Source organism: Octopus sinensis, linkage group LG1 (assembly GCF_006345805.1).
Source record: "Octopus sinensis linkage group LG1, ASM634580v1, whole genome shotgun sequence".
Classification (NCBI taxonomy): domain Eukaryota; kingdom Metazoa; phylum Mollusca; class Cephalopoda; order Octopoda; family Octopodidae; genus Octopus; species Octopus sinensis.
In genome coordinates, this window is record NC_042997.1 from 165863465 (window position 1) to 165884257 (window position 20793).

At 37.0% G+C, this 20793-nt stretch overlaps 1 protein-coding gene across 2 annotated transcripts; it reads right to left on the reverse strand.

The window, feature by feature from the left end:
• Nucleotides 1-4785: 4785 nt before the first annotated feature.
• Nucleotides 4786-20542, reverse strand: LOC115214171 (nicotinate-nucleotide pyrophosphorylase [carboxylating]). 2 transcript variants are annotated; one of them, XM_029783261.2, is made up of 3 exons: nucleotides 19608-20542; nucleotides 8249-8380; nucleotides 4786-5141 (listed from the first exon to the last, which is right to left on the reverse strand). In XM_029783261.2, the coding sequence occupies exons 1-3, from the start codon at nucleotides 20217-20219 to the stop codon at nucleotides 4926-4928; spliced, it is 960 nt and encodes a 319-aa protein (XP_029639121.1). In that variant the 5' UTR covers nucleotides 20220-20542; the 3' UTR covers nucleotides 4786-4925. The 2 variants fall into 2 exon arrangements, with proteins under 2 accessions (XP_029639121.1, XP_036362313.1); XM_036506420.1 differs by lacking the exon at nucleotides 8249-8380.
• Nucleotides 20543-20793: the final 251 nt, after the last annotated feature.

Consider the following 20793-nt stretch of genomic DNA (forward strand, 5'->3'; position numbering starts at 1 on the left):
GGGAAAAATGCTTTGTAGTATTTTGTCCATCTATATGTTCTGAGTTCAAAAACTGCTGAAGTTGACTTTGCCTTTCATCTTTGCAGGTTGTACTGGGGTTGATGTAACTGACTCGTCCCTTCCCGCAAAATTGTTGGCCTTGTGCCAAAATTTGAAATCAGTATTAAATGTGTGTGTGTAAGGCGGTGAGCTGGTAGAATCGCCAGCATACTGGACAAAATTCTTAGCAGCATTTCATCCATCTTTATGTTGCGAGTTCAAATTCTGCTAAGGTTGTCTTTGCCTTTCACCCTTTTAGGGTCAATAAAATAAGTACTAGTTGAGGACTGGGGTCGATGTAATCAACTAGCCTGCCCCCTCAAAAATTTCAGGCCTTGTTCTTATTAGTAGAAAGGAATATTAAATGCATGTGTGCTTGTATATATATATACGTTTGCACACACACACACACACATTATACAGAAAAAGAAATATTTTGAACATAAAAAGCACCACGTGGCCGTTGCCAGCGCCGCCCCGACTGGCCTCCGTGCCGGTGGAACATAAAAAGCACCATCCGATCGTTGCCATTGCCAGCCTCGCCTGGTCCCCGTGCCGGTGGCACATAAAAAGCACCATCCGTCCGTGGCCGTTTGCCAGCCCCGTCTGGCACCTGTGCCTGTGGCACGTAAAAAGCACCCACTACACTCATGGAGTGGTTGGCGTTAGGAAGGGCATCCAGCCGTAGAAACATTGCCAGATCAGACTGGGCCTGGTGCAGCTTTCTGGCTTCTCAGACTGTTAAATTAAATGCTGAATATCATAGCTTTGGAATTCAACAACAATTTTATGTATACAAACTTTTTGTGATTTTGGAAGCGTTGAATGTGTTTTGTATTATACAGACAAGAAAGTAATATTTCAAATGCAGTATAGCTGAGAACAGCAGAATGTTTGACAAAGTTTTCCATCTTCACAGCATACCCAACCAAAGGACATAACTCCTAAACTAATCTCCTGGCCCCTTTTTTGTTCCACCACCTTTTTCACAGCAACCGCTGACCAGTTGTGCTAATCCACTTCCAACAATGGAGAGCAGTCAGCATATTCCCTTCTATATTGACTAACTCTGATGAGCATAAAGTTATATAATTGGTTTGTTACCTAACATTCCATTGCATTCTTTACACAAAACCGATTGGTAAGACCAGCTGTGATGGATATTTAATACTATACATTTTGGATAATATACCCACTCTACTGACAGATACACGAGTGCATCTTTTCCCTGACTTATGGTCTCTTTGACGATTCATGCATGCATGCACACGCTGCCTGTATGTATATGTATATATATATATATATATATATATATATATACATATATAAGTAATTAAGATTCAGTTGAATTAGGTACTTAAGTTGAAGCACCAAGTCAGTCCAGTATTATCTGCATAGCTCAAAGTAATAGGATTTCAGGTAGCAATGCAGTACGACTGTCTCAAGTGGCTCCATTTAATTGAACAATGCAATCATTACATCAATTTTAAATACAACACTATCTTCAGCTGCACAGATATGGAATTTCAACAGACAAGTTACATTGATATAATTTTTCTTAAATATTTTAACAGAGCAAGAGGATGGAAGAAATTCATGTTGTGGCTATTGTAGCAGGAATAACTAAGAGAACAGGCTACAATTTATTTATAGAGTGACATGGAACACAGTGGGGGTTTTAGAGTTATAATTCATTTCCAAATATTATCTATTTCCTTATCATTCAACTATGATAAACGGTTGTACTGCATTTCTACTTGAAATCCTGTTACTTACTTTGATTATATATATACATATAATGTGTGTAGAAATTCCTGCTTCACTTGTGAAGATACGTAGGCTAGTGGTTAGAGTGTTTGACCCATGATCACTCATGTCCTATGGACATCTTGAGTCTCTTGTGTCTGTGAATGATATCAATATAAAACAAACTAGGAGACAGTTGATTCATCATTCAGGAGCAAGTTTTATCCAAACAGTATATGTACACCCAATTTCACTCTTTGGTCAACAAGAGAGAAAACACTTATGCAAGATGTCATGTAGAGATTGAACCAGGAACCTCATAGTAGTGATGTAAAATTTTATGCTATGTATGAAATAAAATACTGATATCATTAGTGAATATGCTACATTATTTCTATCTTGAACTTAGAAATTTTGCTTTCATTTTCAACAAACCTAGGTCTTTTACAAGATTATTTGATTCATCCTGATAATGTTTATGTAGCTGATAGATTCACATAAAGTCTGATGGACAGTCTTCATGCTTCTTGCTTTCTGAATCCACAATGAGAACTCTAGTGATATGTGAGACTGCCATAAAGCTGAGAATAAATTGGGATATTTGGAGTATATCCATTTGGGAAGCAGAGAGTATGCCTGCAGACTTCTGAGATATCACAATAATTACACTCTACAAGAACGAAAGAGCCAAATCAGACTGGAAATTACAGGGGCATTTCCCTGATTTCCAATACTGGAAAAATCCTGGTCCACATTCTCTTCAACAAGCTCATCACTAGTGTCTCTGAGAACAACTTGTCTGAAGCTCAGTAGACGTGGTATTTACTGTGTCAAGTCAAGGAGAAATGCATTGAACAATGGGTAGATTTGTACTCTGTGTTCATAGACCCGACCAAAGCTTTTGACACAGTCAATAGAGAAGCTTTGTGGACCATCCTAACCAAGCTGGGCTGCCCACACAAGTTCACCACATTGATAAGACTCTTTTATGACATTATTACTGGTCAAGTTCTTTGCAATGGTGACTCAGTAACTCTTTCAACATTTCCAATAGCATGAAACAGGCCGCTGTCTTGTTCAACTTGTTCTTCCCACTTGTACTGCCTTACACATTGAAAGATCTAGACCTGGGTATATACATCAAATATCTCTCAGACTTCTCTGTTTTTGACCTCTGCCAACTCTCTGCACATACCAAGATGGCGGAAAAGCTTATAACTGAAGCCCTATTTGTAGATGACTGTGCCCTTATGGCACACAAGGAAAATCACCAGCAGACTATTGCTGATCACTTTGCAGAAGCATCAAGGCCCTTTCGACTGATCATCAGCCTTGAGAAAACACAGGTCCTAGTCTAAGCAGCCCCAGAAACAGTTCACCCCCAGCCAAACATCAATCAAGGAGTTCAGATTAAGTGTGTGGAGAGTTTCAGGTGCTTTGGCAGCTGATGAATCATTGGACAATGAACTATTATCCAGAATCCTCAAGGCTAGCCAAGCACTTGGAAGACTGAAAGTGGAGGTCCTCCAGCATAAAGGCGAAAGTCTATTGACAATGCTCAAGATCTACAAGGCTGTAGTAGTTTTTACACTATGCTATGGCTGTCAAACATGGACCCCATACTGTCAGCACATTGAACAGCTGGAACAATTTCACACAAGGGCACAGTGGAGGATTCACTGACAGGACAGTGTAACAAACCAAAAAGTACTGGACAGAGCTTGCTCAACAAGCATTGAGTCAATGCTGCTGAAGGCTCACTTATGCTGGACTGGCAATGTCATCAGAATGACTGTCAACTGTGTACCCAGACAGCTGTTGCAGGGTGAGCTTGCACAAACATAAAAAAAACCTAAACTGAGGTACAAAAACACTCTGAAAAGTAACCTCAAATGGAGTGGTATTAGCCCATGTGAACTCAAAACATCTGTTGCAGACAGATCAGTGTGGAGGTCTCTCACCTCACAATCAGCAGCTGCCTTCGAAGAGGTCCAGTGACAGTATCTTGATGCTGAAAGAAAAGACATCGCAGAGCAGCATCCACCACAATCCAGTCAACAGGTCATCACTGACATCTGTGGGTGCCTGAGTGCCTCCAGCTTTGGACTGGAGTTACATGCACTCTCATCACTGAGAACACAGACCTTGTCATCATCAGACACCGATGGACTACCTAGAAAGTGTTCTTTGCTTTCCTTCTTTTTTTTTTATATATTCCACCTTTTAGAAATGTTGGGGGTCATGTGAAAATAGTTTTTGATGTGCTTTCCATATCATAACTATTATGAAAGGCTTGCACTTCTACCAGCCATTTATACACATTTTTAAACACTCTGAACAAATGGAGCTGCAACAAATGGAAGAGGGAGTTCTTTATAAGATTAAGATATTGGGCAACCAATGAGACTTCCATATTCAGCAATATTTCAATGGGCTCTTCATTGCTTGTTACAAAAGCAGATTGGTGTTCATGGTGCATAAGATTAACAATTGCAGAAAGTACTTTCACTGGAAAAATAATATAACTTTTCTCACTAATACAAATTTTGAAAAACCTTTAGCAGCAAAGAACACAGAATAAATAGATTAATAAATTTAAAATGTTATTTCATAAAAGAATTTTTTAATCATGCAGTTAGTATTTACATTTATTTAAATAGAAGAAGCTAAACTAGAAATATTTTGTAAAATCTGCAATCATCAGTAAGCATACATATATATATAAATATGTATGCATATATACATATTTGTGTACATATGTATGTGTGTGTTTACAACTATAGAAGAGTCAGTTCATGTTACTAAAAATTTAAAAGTCACTCAAAAGCACACAAGATGGCTGAATTCATTACATCTGCCTCATCCAATGTGGAAAAAGAAAAAACAAAAAAGAAAAATAGATTTATACATTGCATTTTTTCTTTGAAACAGATTAAACTAATGTTTTCTAAGTACTTTGGATTTTAGTTTTTCTCGACATATTTATATCATGGTATCTTCAAAATTTTATGCAACGTTTTTTCAGAATGTGTTTCTCTAATAAACAATCAGTTTTCTTTTTTTTCTTTTTAATTTTCTGTTTCTCTTTCATCAACTAATCTTTCTTCTACTGACCTTTTGTGTTGCTTTTAAAGCCACAATCAAAGATAATTTTGATTGATGGAGAGTTTTGTTGATTTTGTCATTTTCATAGTGAAATTTACTGGTGAATATCCCATTGTTAGTTGATTTAAAGAAATCACATCTATGTAATCACTGCAGTAGTCTACCAACAAATCTTCGGGAATGTCACCACTGATTTCTATCATTACATCAGGGAAACGTTGTTTCAAACTTTCAGCATATTTTTTAGCAACCTGAAACACAAACAAACCAAAAGTCAAAAATAAATCCAAAATAGAAATTATATAGTTTCTTGATGTATGTTTACTTTTTATCTTTATCATATTTGTTACAAGCTGACAGATGCAAGAACATCAAAGATAGAAAAGGAATTCCAGAGTCTGACATTCTGAGGAACATGAATTGGACATAGGAGTTCATGTGGGGCCAGGTTGAAGAGACACAATTTGGGTCACCAGTGGAAAGAGTGAGTCAGGAGTGCTTGAAAAGAAAAGTGATCACTGTAAAATCGCTAATAAAACATAGAGAGGAGATAGTATACTTGTGGGATGCCAACCAGGTGAGTAGCTGGCAGAACTGGCAGAAACTTGTGGGATGCCAATCAGGTGAGTAAGGCGGTGAGCTGGCAGAAACGTTAGCACGCCAGGCAAAATGCTAAGCGTTTTTTTGTCTGCCGTTATGTTCTGAGCTCAAATTCCGCTGAGGTCGACTTTGCCTTTCATCCTTTCGGGGTCGATTAAATAAGTACCAGTTGCGCACTGGGGTCGATATAATCGACTTAATCCGTTTGTCTGTCTCTGGTTGTCACCTCTGTGTGTGGCCCCTTGTGGACAGTAAAGAAATAAGAAACCAGGTGAGTAGCTCTTTTTCAAGAGTGGAAGTTGGAGGTGGAGTGAGGGTGAACTAAAATACCTGTATATGTAGCAGCTGCACCATCTCATGCACAGAAACTGCGCTCCATTGTGGATCTTGCCTGAGCTTTGTGGAGGCTTAGTTGTCATTGGTCCTGAAATGGGTTCTAAAGAGGAAGACTAGTACTCAGTGATGCAGTCATTGTTGCATCAACTCTCCTGATGTTGCTACAACTGTTGTTCTTTAACCCAGCATCAGCTCTGATGAAACAGACCTCCAACCAAATGCAATTCAATTATGACCATTCATCCCTTTTTATATTAAAACTATATATTCAAACCAAGCACACATCTAAAACCTCTTTTCAGTGCAATTATAATTACTTCATTAATTCATTTCATTATCTGTCTGTGTAAAGACAGTTTCGTCTTCCATGTCGTATGTTTAGAGAAAAAAACTTAAGATCCCTTCGCTCAACCCAACTCTACCCCCTTTCTCCCTCTCTTTCATGCTCATTTATTATTGTCCTTTATTCGTTCATTTATCTAATTTTGTCACAGTTTTGCTGACTGAAAACTGTCAGTTATAGCTCTAGTTTAGAATTCAAATGCCCAATTCTATCTCATTATTATCATAATGTTCTGCGTCATGGGGATTAGAAAAGAACTTTATCTTAATTATGAAAAATAAAAGAAGTATAAAAAAAAAGCGCATTATTTATGGGATGACCCAATAGTTATATTTGGAATACCTTTAATTGTATGTCTCCTCAGTCAGGGCTGACTTGACCTAAGGAACAACAATAACAACTTCATTCAAAGTTATCTTATTTCTGAAAGCATTTCCTATTGCCATAGACTAAGAGGTTAGCTTGCAACATGTCAAGTCTGTGACCTAGTTCTTATTTCTAATTTCTTTAAATATTTAATTGGAAAAGACATGATTATCTCAGCTTGAATTTCTCTACTTTGCTATTCCGAAGATGTCATATAGGTATATTCAAAGCTCTGACCTCTCCACTACTTCCCTCCTCTTCCTCTTACACAGATTTAAACCTTAACACCACAAGGCACCATTTTCTCTCACCACAGAACTTAAAGTTTGACTGCTGACTACTTGACCATCATTAATTTCAGCATGTTTCCTGATATGCCTCAGTCTTCAGGCCTGCTTGAGAAGGTGCCTTTCCAGTGGCAGTGGTAAATAATAATAATAATAATAATAAACATTGTGTACAGTGCTCAGGTGCACTACAACTCATTGAAAGTGTATATATAATCAGGTGTAGTTCGACGGATTTCGGAAAGCATGAGGGCCTTAAAGGATGCAGTGTCATGGCAGTCAACAACTGACGCAGGCAGTTTATTCCATGCTTCAGCAACTCTGAGTGTGAAGAAATGTTTCCGAAAGTCATGGGAGCTGTGTTGTTTTCTGACTTTAGGAAAGAGTTTTATTGCTTGACTTAAAAATTACAGCTAAATCTTCATGTAAAGTATGAAATATAAAAGGCATTGGAGAGTTTTTTTATAACTCTATAGGTTATGGATCACACTAATGCCTTTTATATTCAATGCATTATAAGTACTTCTGTATGAAATAGCTGTAAAATGTTAAATATATATATATAAAAAATCATCATTGTTGTTAGTGATGGAAGTGTTGGCAGCATTGTTGTCCTCTTCCACATCATCAACACCACCATTGAAAACAATGACAACAGCAACAACAATAAGAACCACAACAACAATAACAATAGCAATATTTCTTGTTAGCTTTTCTGTGATGGCATAGTTTGGAAGGTTTTACTGAGGCAGTGGCTTATGATTCAATGCCTTCCTATAGCCAACTAACTCTTTTAGTCACCTCTTACAGCACAGGAATAGGATGATGTGCCTATTCTAAAATAAAGTGCCATATTCTGAATGCCTTACTTCCCTGGGCATGGATACATTGAAACTCCAGCGTCTGGCAGCTGACTTGGCAGACACCCATAAAATTATTAACCATCTTACTAACAATAACTCTGAGCACCTTTTCAAACTCCACCTGTCTAACACCCCCGGACATGTTTACAAAGTCAGAAAACAGCACAGCTCCCATGACTTTCGGAAACATTTTTTCATGCTAAGAGTTGCTGAAGTATGGAACAAACTGCCGGCATCAGTTGTTAGTTGTCGGAGCACTGCATCCTTCAAAACTTCCAAGCTTCCTGAGATTCGCCAACACTACACTTGATTTTCTTCCCTCTATACACACGCAAGCATGTATCTGACTCATACACTGTCCACGTCCCAGACATTTGTACATTACTGCATATGCTTTATATGCACTTTTGACAAGTTGTGGTGCACCTGAGTACTGTATACAATAATTTCATTATTATTATTATTATTATTATTATTATTATTATTATTATCATCATTATATAATAATCAAACATAAAAGAAATTGAAGAATTTGGAAATATAATTAAAACTTTATTTCAAACCTCTGCTGTTGGGTTTTCAAATAATATAACATCACAACCAGCATTAGCTGCTTCTAAAGCATCTTCAAGATTTCTGCATTCTACTTCAATTTTCATGGAAAACCCACTAACAAGCTTAGCATCTTTCACAGCCTGTTTTCCATATTCAAAAACAAATAAAAAATAATACAGAGCAGAGTAAGTACAGACGTAGCAAATTCCACAAAATAAGAATATAATAATTTAGCAATAACTAATAACTTATACATAAAAAAAATGAATGTAAAAAATTTAATGATTTATATGGGAAAACAAACAAGGAAAACATATGAAAACTGTTTATTTCTGATTAAATGAAAATAATTAGAGAAATAAAATATATTTAAAGTAAGTAGGCATGTACTGTATACAAGAAACAAGATGGAAGTGAGTCTCAGCTAGACTCCTTGAGGTTAAGGAACTTACAAATCCTGGGTAGATAACAAAGACGGAGAAAGTGGATTCAGTAAATTATTTGCAGAGAAATGGATTAAGTAACAAAGGTAGTTAGAGAATGTGATACATTTATCAGGTTTAACCTAGTCATGAACAACACAACTGTGACATTTATCTGTACACATGCGTTACAGTCAGAGGTGGCAGATGAACAGAAAGACTACTTCTGTGTGCTCCTCCCGCAGATAACCTTGAGTAATGAATGGTAGCAATGTCTTATTGTATTTGGTGATTTTAATGGACTTATATATATATATATCAAATTCGATGATTGGCATCCATGCTAGTGTAGCACTAAGAGCACCACCCGAGTGTGATCGTTGCCAGAGCAGCTAACTGGCGTTTGTACCAGTGGCACGTAAAAAGCACCATTTGAGCGTGATCCTTACCAGTGTCACCTTACTAGCATTTTTGCCGGGGTGCAGGTGACACGTAAAAAAAACCCACGATGTTTTCATAGCCGTAGCCAGTACTGCCTGACTGGCCCTTGTCCTGGTGGCATGTAAAAGCACTCACTACACTCTCGGAGTGGTTGGCATTAGGAAGGGCATCCAGCTGTAGAAACTCTGCCAGATCAAGATTGGAGCCTGGTTCAGTCATCTGGTTCACCAGACCTCAGTCAAAATTGTCCAACCCATGCTAGCATGGAAAGCGGATGGTAAACGATGATGATGAACAACGATATAACCTTTTACATGAAGTCTGAAGCAAAGTACTTTAAATTTTATAAAGAAAGTCAAGTTATAAATCATTGGTTAATGTTTTCTGATATCTAAGATGTATTTTCTAGTTTAGCCTGTTAAGCATGTTCAGCTTTAGCAGTTATCACAGTATGAGATCACTATTAATAATTTTTATCTCTTCTTTACAGTTGCCAAGCAATCATGGAATGTATTCCCTGCATTATGTTTATTACAATTAATACACTTGTCACAGCTTAACAATCACCAAATTAATGAATATTTTACAGTCAGTCTTTCTTTCATGCAACATAGTCTTTAGAATTATTTCTGTTGTTTCTTTAACCACAGCAGTTCAGAATATTTATATATCAATAAATTATTTGCCTAAAGTATTTAGTGGATATTTTAAAAGATTGCTAAAAGTAGACAGCTAAGACAAGTTTGTTTTCATAGCTTTATGTTCTTCCAAGCTTCCTGCTGCTCTCTTTACTCTTTTACTTGTTTCAGTCATTTGACTGTGGCCATGCTGGGGCACCACCTTTAGTCAAGCAAATCGACACCAGGACTTATTCTTTGTAAGCCTAGTACTTATTCTATCAGTCTCTTCTGCTGAACCACTAAGCTACTGGGACGTAAACACACCGCCATTGGTTGTCGAGCGATGTTGGGGGGGACAAACACATCAACACACACACACACACACACACACACACACATACACACACACATACATACATACATACATACATACATACATACATATATATATATATATACATACATATATACGACAGGCTTCTTTCTACTGATTCTGCTAAACTATATCGAAGCAGGATCCATCAAACTGACTGACATGAATATCTAAGCTATTCTGAAAATGAAATGGTGGTGTTGAAAGCATTTTAATAGTTATTTTCTTTTTCTCATTTAAAGAAGTAACATGCGCCTTTTAAAAAAATGTATTAATGACATAATGTTGAAGCTAGAATGGATGTGGATTATTTCGATATACTTTCTTTGTCTTCTTTTACTGGTTTCAGTCATTGAACTGCAGTCATGCAGGTGGAAGGCAAAACTCACCTCACTGCATCACCGGTCTGGAACCCCTATCTTGCCCAGGATATCAATCGTCTGGAAGCCGTTCTGCGACGTGCAACCAAAAGAATACCCTCCATCGGGCATTTGCCATATTCTGAATGCCTTACTTCCCTGGGCATGGATATATTGAAACTCCGACGTCTGGCAGCTGACTTGGCAGACACCCATAAAATTATCAACCATCGTACAAACAATAACTCTGAGCACCTTTTCAAACTCCACCCATCTAACACCCGTGGACATATTTACAAAGTCAGAAAACAGCAGAGCTCCCATGACTTCAGGAAACATTTTTTCACGCTGAGAGTTGCTGAAGCATGGAACAAACTGCCGGCATCAGTTGTTAGTTGTCAGAGCACTGCATCCTTCAAAACTTCCATGCTTCCTGAGATTCGCCAACACTACACCTGATTTTCTCCCCTCCATACACACACAAACATGTATCTGACTCATGCATTGTTCGCTTTCCAGACATTTGTACATTACTGCATATACTCTATACGCACTTTCGGACAAGTTGTGGTGCACCTGAGCACTGTATACAATAATTTTATTATTATTACAGGTAGAGAAAATATTACTGGACACTAGTAATAATAAGGCAGCACACCACAGTATAAATAGCAGATTACAATTGCAGAGATTAAAGTACTGAACTGAAATCTTTTCATGAATAAAACATGCAATGGACTAGTAACTTCCTGTTTAAGAGCAGAAATGTTTATCATCCACTTCACACTCATTTTGAATGGTATACTTAACCAGGTACCTAGTTAAACATCACCACCTAGTTCTTGGGTTTTTAGTTCACTTTGTTGCAAGCATTCAGGCCATGGCTTTGGTTTCAGTTTAACTTCTTCCCTTCTTCTTATCAATCATTGGTGCCCTGAAAAAATTTTTTAAAAAAGAGGGTGATGGGTATGGCCCTTCTATCCCTGACTAAGCAGTGAAAAAAGAAAAAGATAACTATGATTAATTGCAACACATTTTGCACCATCAGGTAAAAGGTAACATGTTAGATAAGTAAACATCTCTCCCATCACTATTATGCTGTAACTGATTTGTTTAGGAGGCAAAGACTGTGAAACTATGACTTATCATTAGTGTGTTAGTTTGTGTGTGTATGTAAGGTCACGAAGATATCCGAAGTGAATTGTCAAGTTGTCACGGAAACAACTGAGGTCTTGCTATGGTTTTGTCGAGTTAAAACAAAGGAACGCTCAACGGGCTTCTTTCAGTTTCCACCTACCAAATCCACTCACAAGGCTTTGGTCAGCCCGAGGCTATAGTAGAAGACACTTACCCAAGGTGCCACACAATGGGACTGAACCTGGAACCATGTGGTTGGGAAGCAAGCTTCTTATTTCATTACTGCCCACAAGGGAAAGCAAGCTTCTTACCACACAGCCACTTCTATATGACACTAACAACTCTGTCACTTCACCATATCAATGAATCTATTAAACATAGTGATTAATGAAATCCTGTGGTCTATGAAAACTGTAATCATATCAACATTTTCTATTTTAATATGATCATGAGAATATATTATATTATCACACTGTGATAGCTGGATTAGTTAGAGATTATAATGTTTGAGCTGATAAGTTGTTGGTCTCTGGGTAATAGTTTCATGAGTTCATATTCTTTAACCAGACACTTGTAGTTGCTAACCAACATAATGGTGTCCTAAGCTGAAGAGTTTCTTTCATTTTTTACTTCTTCCAGTCACTGAACTGCAGTCATGCCTCTCCATATTCAATCTCCAACATCATTCTTATTGTTCTACCCCACTTTCTTCACCATCCTAATACATTTCAAACAAGGGATTCCATCATATCTCTTAATACCTAAAAAACTCCACCATCACACTTCTGTAATGCTAGCCATCACTCCAACTTCACTTATGATTGACATACATCACTCTCAATGAGAGAGAGAGAGAGAGAGAGAGGGCACCTAACTCTAAGACTATCCATTGCCTCTCTCTCTCTCTTTTCCTACCAAACATGTAATTGCCATGACTGTCTCTTTCCCATTAACTTCTGTCATTACTATCTTCCTTCCATTACTCCTCCCAGTATTATCCCTTCCGTTAATCCCACTTCAACCATCCTCTCACCCCAACACTACATGTGATTTTCTCCTCTCTATACACACGCAAGCATGTATCTGACTCATACACTGTTCACTTCCCAGATATTTGTACATTACTGCATATGCTTTATACACACTTTTGACAAGTTGTGGTGCACCTGAGCACTGTATACAATAATTTCATGATTATTATTATTATTATTATTATTATTATTATTATTATTATTATCATTATTATTATAAACAAAAATTTAGTCCAAAATAAATATAAAGAAACACTAACAAATAGACTAAGAAGACAATGAACATTTGAGATATCAGTAACAAACGAGTAATTAGGTCACTAAAAATCATTAATACTTCACTGGAATTGGCAATGTTACTAATTTATTTTAGCCAGTCTCCTATTTCTTTAACCCCTCATCTCATTTTAACTCTGCTGAGTTTCTCTCTGTTCTATCTACTCCCATTCTTTTCTGAACAACAACAGCAGTTGTTTTTTGTTTTTGTTTTGTTTTTTTTTCCAACAAGGTTTTCTACTCAACAAAGTCAACAGGTTTCTTCAGAGGTAAGTTACATTCTTGTTGTACTGGAAGTTCATAGTAGTTTGACATCAAGTATGTTTGTTTTGTGTAAAGAAAAATAAAGGCGTTAATCATTGTGCATTATTTATAGTCTCTAAAGTCTAAAGATAAACAAAGGAGTTAGGAACAAGAAGGATTGGTAAAGTGTGTTCCTGTGCATGCATGCACACATGTGTGTGCTTATGTGTGTGAGTGTGTATGTTGATAACTAGTATATTAACTAGCTTTACACACTTTGCTGTAATGCTACAACAAAAACAACAACAACAACAAAAACAGTAATAATAATCCTTTCAACTACAGGTACTTTAGGAAGGAACTAGTTGATTGCATCAACCCCAGTACTCAACTGGTACTTAATTTATCGATCCTGAAAGGATGAAGGCAAAGTTGACCTTGGCAGAATTTGAACTCAGAACATAGTGACAGGTGAAAAACTGCTAAGCATTACACCTGGAGTGTTAATTATTCTAATAATAATAAACATAATAATAATAATAATAATAATAATAATAATAATAAAAAATAACAATAATAATAATTCTCTATAATTTTTGGCACAAGACCAGCACTTTTCTGGGGAGGAGCAAGTTAGTTACATCAAACCCAGTGCTCACTTGCTTAAATTGACCATGAAAAAATGAAAGGCAAAGTTGACCTAGGTGAAATTTGAACCTAGAACGTAAAGGCAGATGAAATACCATTAAGCATTTTGCTTAGGGAGCTAATGATTCTGCCAGTTCGCTATCTTAATAATAATAATAATAATAATGATGATGATGATGATGATAATAATAAAAATGATAATAATAATAATGGTTTCAAATTTTGGCACAAGGCCAGCAATTTCGTGGGAGCAGGTATGTCAATTACATTTTGCTCGCATATATATATATATATATATATATAATACTGGTGAATCCTAAGACCCAGTTTTCAGTGAGACAGCTGGTTAATAATACAATAACTAAAATAATTAGGAGCCAACTACTGAACCTCTAAGCAGTTGCTCAGCCTGCTAGCTATAGCAACCAAGTTTGTACTCAAATCACATACGGCTGTCTTAAAAAAAGGATAAATTGGATAATGTGGGCCTAGATACAGAAGAAAAGAGAGAAAAAAATTGGAATGGTCTTGGCTTGAACAACTTTGATTATAGGTTTGATTTATTAGGGCTGACCAGGGGCTAACAAAATATAGGATAATGGATATTTACAAAATCAGCAACAACTACAAGTAAAATTGCAAAATGAGGGCCATACATGGTCAGCATATCTGCTAGAGATAGCAGCCAAATCTCTCCCAAATTACTCTCTGCTGTTTTGAAAAGGAGAAGGACATATATTAAGTAATGTAATTCTAGAAAACTTCAGAAAATCTGGGATGGCCATGACTGGAATGCCTTTAATTGTAGGTTTGTTTGATCAGAGTTTCACACAGAATGAAATAATAATAACAACTAGAACAGTAATTTTGACGGTAACAGCAGCAACAGTATCTATAGAATAAATATCTACATGAGTGGCACACTAGCAATCTTTTTGCCTTCACTTACTAATAGATAGATGGAACAAACTTCTCTTTGAAGAGAACAAATCAAATAGCATTGAAATATTAAATTACTGGAGTTAAGTTGCAGACTCCAGGCTATGGACAAACATTCTCTAAATTCATACATATAATATTGGTAGCATGTCCAGACCTATGCTTAACCACCCTATATTATGCCCTCAAGTATATACAGAAGCTTCTATGTAATATCATAACCTGCTAATGATTGCAGTCAAATGGAACTCATATCACATGTCCTGCTATCTTTAAAAGAAAGAAGAACCTACTGAATAATAAAGTTAGATATGTTATGAAGGAAAGAAAAAAGGATGGTCATGGCTAGAATGCTTTTGGGTTTGGTTTGTTTAATCAGAATTCATCTGATGCTAAACAACAGCAACTACAACAATAAAAATAACAACAACCTCAAACTGCTCTGCATCTCACTTTTAAATTATATTGTATTTCCTTTCTTTAGTATTCCTCTATAATGAGCTATGTTACACTCTACTATATTACATTAACCATCACATGGTTCAGTCCTTTTGCAGTGCCTCAATGACCCTGGAGGTTATGCCAATAGTGCACAAACTCCTGGTTGTGACTTCTGTACTGGATAGGATAGATGCCAGGCTAATACAGACCACCTCTCTCTAGAGGTAAAAATGAGTTTGCATAGGGTCAACACCCCTACCTATGAAAAAAAAACAAAACCAAGTTACAGAAGCATCAACAATAATTCAAAACCAACAAGAACTAGAAGAGGAAGGCTTTCCATGAGGGAATAATAGTTTTAGTGTACCAAAATCTGAAAGGATGCTTTAAGGAAAAGGCAGGGATCCAACTGGAGACAAGTAGAAAAGACAACCCAGGGTCGAGAACCTATGGAGAAGAGTGGTCAATAGCCTATGCCCCATAGGGAACAAAGTGTTTAAATAAATAATATTACATTACACAACATTATACAACATCCCATTACATTGCGTTCTGTAACACTGCAATACATTACATAACATTGGCACAAGATCAGCAAGTTCGGGGAAGGGGACTAGTCGATTACATCGAACCCAGTACTCAACTGGTAATTATTTTATCAACCCTGGAAGGATGAAGGACAAAGTTAACTTCAGCAGAATTTGAACTCAGGATGTAAGTACAAATGAAATGTCACTAAGCACTTTGTTTGGTGAGCTAATGATTCTACCAGCTCACCACCTTATATACATTACATAATATTAGACTACACTACATAATATAATTACACTTTACTCCACTACATCACATAGCACTACATAACTTTGTTATATTCTACACTACAATTTAGTACAGTATGCTACACTATATCATATTGTATTAAGAAAAGAAAAGCTACCAGCTTGGGTGGTCATTTATTTCCTCTAGAGCAAGAAATCTGTTCCTATCTCTCTATTATACTCTTGTCTTTCAATGTCTAGCATAAACTACCACCATTAATGCTACAACCCCACTCAATCAAAGGGTCTAGTCTTGTGAGCAATTAGGCAGTCTCATTAGTATTGATGGGGAGGGGTACAAAAAAAGCAACCAGTATACTCTGTAAAGTGGCGGTGCTAGGAAGAGCATCCAGTCATAGAAACCATGTCAAAACAGACATAGAATCTTGACACAGTTCTCTGATCTGTATGACCCTGACAAACCATCCAACCTATTCCAGTATGGAATATGGATATTAAATGATGTTGGTGATGATGTACAGCTTCTTATTTCTTTATTGCCCACAAGGGGCTAAACATAGATGGGACAAACAAAGGGATTAAGTCGTTTAGATCGACCCCAGTCCATAACTGGTACTTAATTTATCGACCCCAAAAGGATGAAAGGCAAAGTCGACCTCGGCGGAATTTGAACTCAGAATGTAACGGCAGACGAAATACAGCTAAACATTTCGCCCGGTGTGCTAACGTTTCTGCCAACTCGCAGCCTTAATGTACAGCTTCTTACTACAAACTCAATAACAACTTCAACAAAAGCAATTCCAGCAATAAAAACAATTACATCAACAGCAGCAACTGAATGGCATCAGTAGCTACAACTAAAAAGGCAAATTATTTTAAAAACACCAGTTTGTGTTGTCCAAGAGAGACTTAATCAACCAGTTTATATTCTATATTCCTTGTCAACATCATAAAATTTCTAAATGATACCACAAAAGCCTTATACCATTTTATGCATCAGTATTCAAAAGGTGTATTTGTCTTTTAACTGATACCCAGTTTTTTTTTGTTTTTTTTTTCTTGGCTCTGGCTGGTAAAATAATTTCTTTTCAGCTAGTCTCAAGGAAATTATTCAAAGGGACAAAAACTTTATTCCTTTACAGGTTTCAGTTATTGAACAGCAGCTGTGCTAGGAAAGCAGCTTCAGCAGCTTTAATTGATCATATTGATTACAGTACTTAATTCAATCTGGTATTTTTTATTTTTATTTTGAATTCTGTTTAACCAGTAAATTAAGGGAGAGATTATAAACAAAAACAGTTTTTTAGACTGGTGTAAATATAACCACAGATACAGATGAATACACACAATCATCATCATTATCGTCATCACCAGCAGCAGCACCACCAAAAACAACAAGATTATCTTTTTACATCTACTTTCAATACTGGTGAGCTGCTACTCCCATAGACTGTGGTGTTCATAAATGTTATTTGGCTAATTACTTCACTTCTACTGCCAGATGCCATTTCTATTGCCAGCCACTATACAGAGAGTACTGGGTGCATTTTCAAGGGGCAGTTGAATAGTCATTGGAGAGACAGAATTATTGGAATCACACAGCCTTCTGCTTTCTCTGCTTATTTGCAATCATTTTACAGAGCGTAGAGAAAGCATTTTTCATGGTATCAACACTAGAAAGAATATGTTTACCTGTCCCTCTAAGAGCAGCACAATTTGGAGGTTTTCTCATGGCACCAACACTGGAGGTGGTGTAAAGGTGCTTTGTATACAGGAAATGAAAAGAATATTTAATATCCTGAGATAGTGGACTGAGGAGGAGAGAATAAGAGAGAGAGAGAGAGAGAGAGAGAGAGAGAGAGAGAGAGAGAGAGAGAGAGAGAGAGAGAGAGAGAGAGAGAGAGAGAGAGAGAGAGATTGCAGTCACAAATAGGTAAGTACCCAAAAATCTGGCTGATGAAACAAAAGAGTAGGCAATAGCTGGAAATATAGATGGCAAACTCTACAAGTTAAAAGACTTAATGACATTCATTAATACAGCATCTGATCAAAGTAATCTTTGACATCTTTTAAGACCTTTTGTTTTATGAACATTTTATGGCTGAGAGCAAAGTGAAAAGAAGTGGTATAAATGTGATAAAGAAATCCCCTAATCTTAAATAATCTGCAATATCTAAAAATCGTCAATAAAATGAAATTGAATGTGGATCTTGTTATTTTTTCTTCTGAGTATTCCTTCCAAGTATTTCAAATTTTTATAAGATATTTTAAGTTTCTACATGTAACTTCTTTATTATTAATTATATTGAGACCCCCTTCGGTCATGACTGACCATGGAATTGCACCTAGAAAGTTACCCTCCCAGGCACAAGTCCGGGCAAGATTGTTTTATGGAAGATCAGCAGTCACCCATGCATACCGGCCTCCCCTCTCCACACCACCAGTGTTATCCAAGGGAAAGGCAAAGGCCGATACAGATTGGCACCTGTGACATCGCAACTCATTTCTACAGCTGAGTGAACTGGAGCAACGTGAAATAAAGTGTCTTGCTCAAGAACACAACAGGCAGCCCCTGTTGTGTTACATATATATATATTGAATGTAACTTTTGTCCTCAGCATGCAAAAACTACATTTAAAAATAAAAAAATAATCTGGTGAAAATTTGAAATGTTTCAAATTCTTGGAAGCAAGTTAACAAGATTACCGATTTTTATTTTTCAGTGAAAGTGCAAGTTTAGAAATGGTTGAATTTGGCAAACCGAAAGCTGTACAAATCGGGTGGAACTTAATTGGTGATTAATATCTCAGAGGAAAGAATTATCTACTAGAAGATATTTACCGTATATCTAGTAATCATAAGAGATATTCAGTCAACTACTACATCTGATGCATCGTTGGAATAATTCATTGGCGTGATGTAATCAACCAATGCGTTTCGTTTACTTTCACACATAAATCAAGTTTCTTTCAGTTTTATTTTATTGTCGATTATGAATTATTAAAGTTTTATTTAACCTTCATCTATTCATCTTTCTTTCACTTTATTATCCGTCATTATATGTCCATCAAGCGAAAATCTTCGTGCCTGTTGACACCAGCATGTTTTGGACGAAATACTGTTACTGGGGGGGGGGGGGGAAGGAAATGTGTTACTAGCTTATTGATCTGAAAGATGGTGACACGTTTGTTTGTGCTAGCTTGTCAGCTGTTAAACAGGTGTTGACAAAAGGGGGCACTATGAATACGACATGAGATATTCACCACAATAACATCTTTCGACCATGTCACTATACACACCTCCATTCAACTCAACACAGACTCTTTATAATACGATATATTCAGCTTCTTCACAACTACGACGCCAAACTACAATTTCTGATGAAATAACGATGGGAACCTTTAAGGGTCGCATGGTCTGCTAGAAATAGCATCTACATCTCCCTCAGATCACATCCTATTGTCTTAAATAAAGAAATGACACAGGAGTTAAGGTAGTACCACATACTCCTAAAAAGACAGGGTGGTCACAGCTGGAATACCTTTGATCATAGGTCAACTCGATCGAGATTAACCTAAGCTAAACAACAAGAGCAACATAGTTTCGGATAAAGACAAGAAATTGCTTATGGTATTAGGGAAATCACAAGTTTACTTACCTTTTGGATACTTCCTGCAGTCCATATATGGTTGTCTCGCAAGATAATCATAGAAGATAAATCGTACCTGTGGGTTGCTAAACCCCCAACAAGAAGAGAATACTTCTCTACTAGACGGAATCCCGGAGTAGTTCTGCGTGTATCAGCCAGTTTCCCTTTCCAGCCAACCCCTTCAGCTTTCAGGGCCAATTTGCGGGCCAAAGTCGCTAGTCCACTTGCCCTGCACGCACAGTTGAGGGCTACACGTTCTCCGAGCAACAAGCACCGTACTCTGCCTTTGATAATCGCAACTGTTTGGACTGGATTCAGGTATGTTCCTTCCGGATAAAGCCATTCAATTTCACACTCCAGCTCTTTAAATACAGCATCTATAAATGGTCTTCCTGCCAAAACACCAGCCTGTCTCATGATCAAGGCAGCGGTTACATTTTTCTCCCCAACTACGAACCCACCGAAATCAAAATTTGGCGAATCTTCTTTAATCCATTCTCTGGCTAAATGTTGTACAGTAACAGGTGATAATGCATGGTAAGTTTCAGGACCCGAAGTAATCCGAGAATGGTTATTATTGTAATGTAAATAGTCCTTCCTTTGGTCGTAATAAGCAGACATTTTATTCAAAACATATCAGAAACAGAACGTCTTTGCCTTTCCCCTTTATTTTACACTGACCTACAACACACTACAACGCAGGTTGTTCCGAAGTTGTTCTATCTATGTAGACACCTGCGAAATGGTTGTGTAAAGGCGTGTGTGTGTGCATGCGTATCGTGCTTGTATAGGTGTATTTTGTGTAGTTTGACTGACACACTGACTGGTACATTATTTATGGAGCGCTCTTTCATAAAACTTCAATAACATACAGAAAGCAGATAATAAAACTTCAATAAGACAGTAGCAAATAAATCTTACTAGAGGTTTTATACATACAAGTACACTCGCTGAGTGAAATAATTTTGTTTCATTGGAGAATTTCTCGACTGTCCATCAAGCATTCCTTTAATTACATGTTGTTTTTCCTGAGGTAATCTAGTTTGTTTTCTCAAAAACATAAATCACTCCATCTGAGATAAATAGACAGACAGATAGATAGATAGAGAGGGGGGGAGAAAGAGAGGAGGGGGCGAGGGGGTTGGAATTGTGTCAGTGTTGCTATTATATATTGCTAAGAGACAATAGTTTTTTA